This window comes from Triticum urartu, chromosome 1A, assembly GCF_056163025.1.
Source record: "Triticum urartu cultivar PI428250 chromosome 1A, HENAU_Tu73, whole genome shotgun sequence".
Taxonomy (NCBI): domain Eukaryota; kingdom Viridiplantae; phylum Streptophyta; class Magnoliopsida; order Poales; family Poaceae; genus Triticum; species Triticum urartu.
Genome location: NC_141873.1, coordinates 153,878,525 through 153,883,832, shown reverse-complemented (window position 1 = coordinate 153,883,832; position 5,308 = coordinate 153,878,525). Strand labels below are relative to the sequence as shown.

At 50.2% G+C, this 5,308-nt stretch overlaps 1 protein-coding gene across 1 annotated transcript; it reads right to left on the bottom strand.

Annotated features, from left to right (window-relative positions):
* Window positions 1-553: 553 nt before the first annotated feature.
* Window positions 554-3,045, bottom strand: LOC147990433 (uncharacterized). The gene is made up of 7 exons (XM_087528134.1): window positions 2,796-3,045; window positions 1,846-2,039; window positions 1,591-1,764; window positions 1,117-1,500; window positions 874-1,026; window positions 717-781; window positions 554-626 (listed from the first exon to the last, which is right to left on the bottom strand). Exons 1-7 carry the CDS (start codon window positions 3,043-3,045, stop codon window positions 554-556), a joined length of 1,293 nt encoding a protein of 430 aa, XP_087384260.1.
* Window positions 3,046-5,308: the final 2,263 nt, after the last annotated feature.

The following is a 5,308-nucleotide window of genomic DNA, read 5'->3' as shown; positions in this document are numbered from 1 at the left end:
AAAATGCATCATTTTAGAGCTAACCTAGGTAACATGGATCATTTTGGTGCTAACCTAGGTAAGATGGGTCATTTTAGAGCTAACTTGGGTAAAATGGATCATTTATGAGCTAAGTAAGGTAAAATGGGTCATTTTAGAGCTAACTTAGGTAAAATGGATCGTTTATGAGCTAACTAAGGTAAAATGGATCATTTTAGAACTAACTTAGGTAAAATGGATCGTTTATGAGCTAACTAAGGTAAAATGGATCATTTTAGAACTAACTTAGGTAAAATGGATCGTTTATGAGCTAACTAAGCTAATTATGCCATTTTTGACATAAGTAAGCTAAGTACATGTCATTATTGAGCAAACCTAGTTAACTAAGCATATTAGAGCTAACTTTGGTCATTTTGGAGGAAACAAAGCTAAGTATAGATCGTTTTAGAGCTAACTTAGGTAAAATGGATGGTTTTGGAGGTTAGTAAGCTTATTAAGTCATTTTGGAGGAAATAAAGCTAAGTCTAGGTCTTTATGCATTTGTTAAGCAAAACACTAGAGAAACTTACCGTGATCATGGAGGTGTGGGAGCGGGCTGGCTCGTGCCAGTACATGGAGAAGGATCGTGCGATGCTTGTCTGGAGTTACGCTGTACCAAAGATCATTTGCAATGTCTCGTTAGCATGATGACACTCAAATGTTCAGACTAGCAAGTAGTGTCCAATCAAATTAAACTCATCATCGTCCCAGGAGCAATCACTGGCATCGGCAGAGCGGTCTGACCGGACTTCTCGCACACAGACTGCGCATTTGGTTTTGAAGACTCAGTCATACTAGTTTGTAATGAGACAAACACTACATGAATGTTTTGGCTAATCAGTAGAAGAAACTTACCACAAGGAGCTCGTACATTGCCCTTGCCTGCATGTCATTACATGCCCTTTCCTCCTCCAACATCTTTGTTGTCCTCTCCTCCAACTCCCGCTGCCTCTCTGCCGCCTCCGACAGAAGTTTCTTCATTCTATCTCTCTCACTTTGTATAGCAGCCTGCAACACCACTCCTCGTTAGCATTTGTAATCATTGATGGAAGCGCACACAATGTAATGTAGAAAGATAGCTAAGTACGTATAACTAACCTTGAAGGCGAGTTGGACTGGCCGTTCATGAGGCCTTATCTCAGGAGCGGATCTCGACAGGCGTGCCTTGTTCTTCGGGAGAGTGCTAGGACAACAGATAAGTCCATCTCCAATGGCTATCGAGCCATGGGACCTCCCGCCACCAGCTATCATCACCAGCTCTGGATCAATGGGACCCTGGCCCGGGTTAAAGTCCTCCCCTTTCCTCACCTTCCCTTCATCTCTATATTTCATGAGCTTGTCGTGGGAGGAGATGTTGGTGAAGTTGTTTGCATCATCGAGGTCAGACGGAGAGAATGCCTTGACTTTCTTGTAAGAGGGAGTATGGGCCATGGCATAGAGGTCGTACACCTCTGGCACCTTATCCGCCTTATTGTAGCATGCCTGAAAGAGAGAAACAACGTAAATTAGTAATTAAAGGGCTCAAGCTAGCATGATGAATGAATTGCATGAATCATGAAGCAAACCACATACCCAGTTCCGCCCGAACTGATATAAGTTGGAGCTGCCTTGATGGTGTGGCACACCTTCCATTTGGGCACGTTTGTCCTTGGCTGCATTGTGGACGTCTAGCCATTCTTTTGAGCACCACTCATTGACCAACACCTCCCAACAATCCATCCGATCCGCACACCATCTCGGAGGTGCCTAAGTTAGCAAATAGAAACTTGAGCGCTATGGCTATGAATGAATAAATGAAGGAAGTAAGTACAAGGCCTTAAGAATTACCTTCATGTATTGCTCCTTACTCAGGAACTTCTCGCGGCACGCCGGCTTGGGCTTCTTGATACCAGGCAAGGCGTAGTAGTCTCGAACAGCCTGCACCCGAGCCTCGTGTCGTAAGTTCTGTAGTAGGCGCTTGCAGACGTTCTTGATAACATTTGCCGCCTCGTCCTCGTATCCCTCCTCACACCTATAGAATGTTTGCAATCAAATGAGACAATATTGATTAGTACAATTAATAACTAGCTAGTTGAAGATTTTTAATTGTGTAAAGGAGAAGTTACCCAAAACTTTCTGATCAACACGTCTGCCCTCGTGTTGCACAAGACACCGTCGATAATCTCACCTGGCGGGGCCGGGGCAGCCAAGTAGTGCTCCCAGCTCAATCCAAGCTCTGGAAGCCGACCCTCACTAGGCAACGTGACAAACCCCGGGAAGTTTTGCCGGCAAAGCACTCCAAGGACGGAGTTGGGCAGGCGGATCTTCTCATGGTGGTCCCAACCCCTGCAGCATGACAAGGCCAGCGCATTAGATATTTGAAGAAACGTGAATGCAGAAGGTACAAAAATATTAAATGCACTTACCTCTCCCCATCAGGGAAAATCAACCACCTCTGCTCGCGGGTCGCCAACACGGACGAGAGCCGTGTACAACCACGCTGGTAGACGGTGCCCCCTCCTCCTCAATATCAGTCGGCTCCCCGCCATCATCAGCATGGCCACTTGGCCCCTCAGGCTGATCCGGCCAGGTACCCCATCCAGACGTGTGCTTGTCCGGGGTCTCGTGGACCCAACTATCGTGGGCCGAAGGCCCGTGGACCCAAGGCTCGTGGACCGGAGTCCGTGTAGCCTCCTCCTCGGACGAGTCCACCCTAGGAGTCACGTGCTCGGGTGAAACAGCTGGGGGTGGCGGCGAGGAAGGCACCCTAGCAGTCGCGTGCTTGGGTGAAACAGTTGGTGGTGGCGGCGAGGAAGGCACCCTAGCAGTCACACTACCTCCTCTCCCGCGACCACGTGCTCCAGCTCCTCTCTTCTTCCCTCCCTTTCCTCGTCCCCTACTGGGCACCGCGGTTGACGAAGAAGGGCCCAGCGGTGTCGCCATACTGTCCAGCAACACTCGCCCGATTTGTGCGGGTGGAATGGAAGACCTCCCACCACGCGCCGATGAAGAAGGGGCCTCGGAACGCTCCGGACCAGCGCCCACCATCTTTCAACACCTGCCATGACAAAGAGTAAACGAAATTAATACAACATAAAAAAATACCGACATGAATAATAATATATGATGTTTTTCATAAAAAATCAAAAAATATATATGGTGTCGGGGTGTTGTGTCGGGGTCGGGGTGCTGTTTCGTGGTCTGCGTGTCGAGGGTCGGGGTCTTGGGGTGTCAGGGTCGGGGTGTGGTGTCAGGTTATCGGGGTCGGGGTGTCAGGGGGTGGGGGTCGGGGTGTCATTGTGTCGGGGGTCGGGGTGCTGTTTCGGGGTCTGGGTGTCGGGGGTCGGGGTGTCGGGGTTGGGGTGTGGTGTCAGGGTGTCGGGGGTCGGGGTCGGGGTGTCGTGCCGGGGTGTCGGGCTGGCGTGTCGGGGTTGGGGTGCCGTGTCGGGGTCGGGGTGTCGGGGGTCGGGGTGTCGGGGGTCGGGGTGTGGGTCGCGGTCGGGGCACGTGACAACCTTTTCTTCTTCTCTTCTTCTCCTCCTCCTCCTCCTCCTCCTCCTCTTCTTCTTCTTCTTCTTCTTCTTCTTCTTTCTTCTTCTTCTTTTCTTTCTTCTTCTCCCTCCTCCCCTCTTCTTAAAACTAAAACTAATCTAAAATAAACTAAACTAAAAATAAAAACTAAAACTAAACTAAAACTAAAGTAAAACTATAACTAAAACTAGGGTTTAGGGTTTCCTCTTCTTTTCTTTCTTCTTCTCCCTCCTCCTCTTCCTCCCTTCTCCCCTCTTCTTCTTCTTCTTATTCCCCTTCTACATATTCTAGCACTAAAACTAAACTGAATCTAACACTAAATCTAACACTAAAACTAAACTGAATCTAACACTAAATCTAACAGCAAAAAAAGAAAAAAACATAAGAAAAAATAACTCACCGGATCGAGCGGCGGCGACGGGGGTGGCGGTGGCGCCGGGGCGGTGAGCGGCGGCGCCGAGCCAGCAGGGAGGCAGGGGCGATGGGGCCGCGGTGGCTCCGGGGGCGACGGTGGCGCCGGGTGGTGGGCGGGTGGAGGGGGCGCCGGGGTGGTGGGGGCACCGAGGTGGTTGGGCGGTCGGGCGGCGACGTGGTGGGGCGCCGGGGCGCCGGGGTGGCGGGATGGTGGGGCGATGAGGCGTCGGCGCGTGGGGGGCGGAGGGGTGATGGGTCGACAGGGCAAGCGGCGGCGGGTGGCGGGGGTGGCGGCGGGTAGTGGGGGGCGGCGGGGGGCGACTGGGGAGGCGGCGGGCGTCGGGGAGGAGAGAGGGAGAGAAACAGAGAGAAGGGGCGGGGTGGGGCTCGGCCATTAGTTAGGAAGAATCTTTGCCGTCCGCCCACCCTTTGCCTCCTCTTTGTTTCCTCTTTACCGTCTACTATCAGACGTCAAAGAGGGGGGCCGTTAAGTTTTCCTCAATTAACTCGTTTAGTGGGGCCAGCTCTCTCTCTCTCTTTGTCGTCAGCCAGCGGACGGCAAAGAACGGGCTGATGGCAAAGACCTTCTTTGCCGTCTGCCTGTTCTTTGCCGTCCGTTTTCCTTAAGCTGACAGAAAATACCTTCTTTGCCATCCGCCAGCAGACGGCAAAGAACTGGCAGATGGCAAATAAGCTAATTCCAGTAGTGGTAGCGCATAAACTAGGATTTAAGCTTCTGTCACTCTAGCAACGCATCATCTAATAACTACTCCACAATGCATTACCTTAGGCCCAATTCTGGTGAAGTGTCATGCAGTCAACGTTCACATGACACCACTAAGGGAATCACAACATACATATCATCAAAATATCGAAAACATATCAAGTTCACATGATTACTTGCAACAATATTTCTCCCGTGACCTCTACAACAAAAGTAACTACTCACAAATGATAATCATGCTCAAGATCAAAGTGTATTAAATAGAATAATGGATCTGAACATATAATCTTCCACCAAATAAACCATATAGTAATCAACTACAAGATGTAATCAACAATACTAGTCACCCACAAGCACCAATCTAAGGTTCCAGTACAAAGATTGAACTCAAGAGGTGAACTAGGGTTTGAGAGTTGATGGTGTTGTTGAAGATGTTGATGGAGATTGCTCTCCCCAAGATGGGAGAGTTGTTGGTGATGATGATGACGACGATGATTTCCCCTCCGGGAGGGAAGTTCCCCCGGCGGAATCGCTCCGCCGGAGGGCAAAAGTGCTCCTGCCCAAGTTCCGCCTCGAGACGGCGGCGCTTCGTCCCGAAAGTCCTCTCCTTATTTTTTCTAGGTCAAAATGACTTATATACCG

What these genes read in the sequence shown, in the direction of transcription:
- LOC147990433 (XM_087528134.1), bottom strand. Translation starts at nt 3,045, where the DNA reads ATGGTGGGCGCTGGTCCGGAGCGTTCCGAGGCCCCTTCTTCATCGGCG. An exon ending in GCCTTCCTCGCCGCCACCAC is followed by an intron (nt 2,040 to 2,795) that starts CAACTGTTTCAC and finishes TTTGATTGCAAA; the next exon opens with CATTCTATAGGTGTGAGGAG. An exon ending in GTAAGGAGCAATACATGAAG is followed by an intron (nt 1,765 to 1,845) that starts GTAATTCTTAAG and finishes TTGCTAACTTAG; the next exon opens with GCACCTCCGAGATGGTGTGC.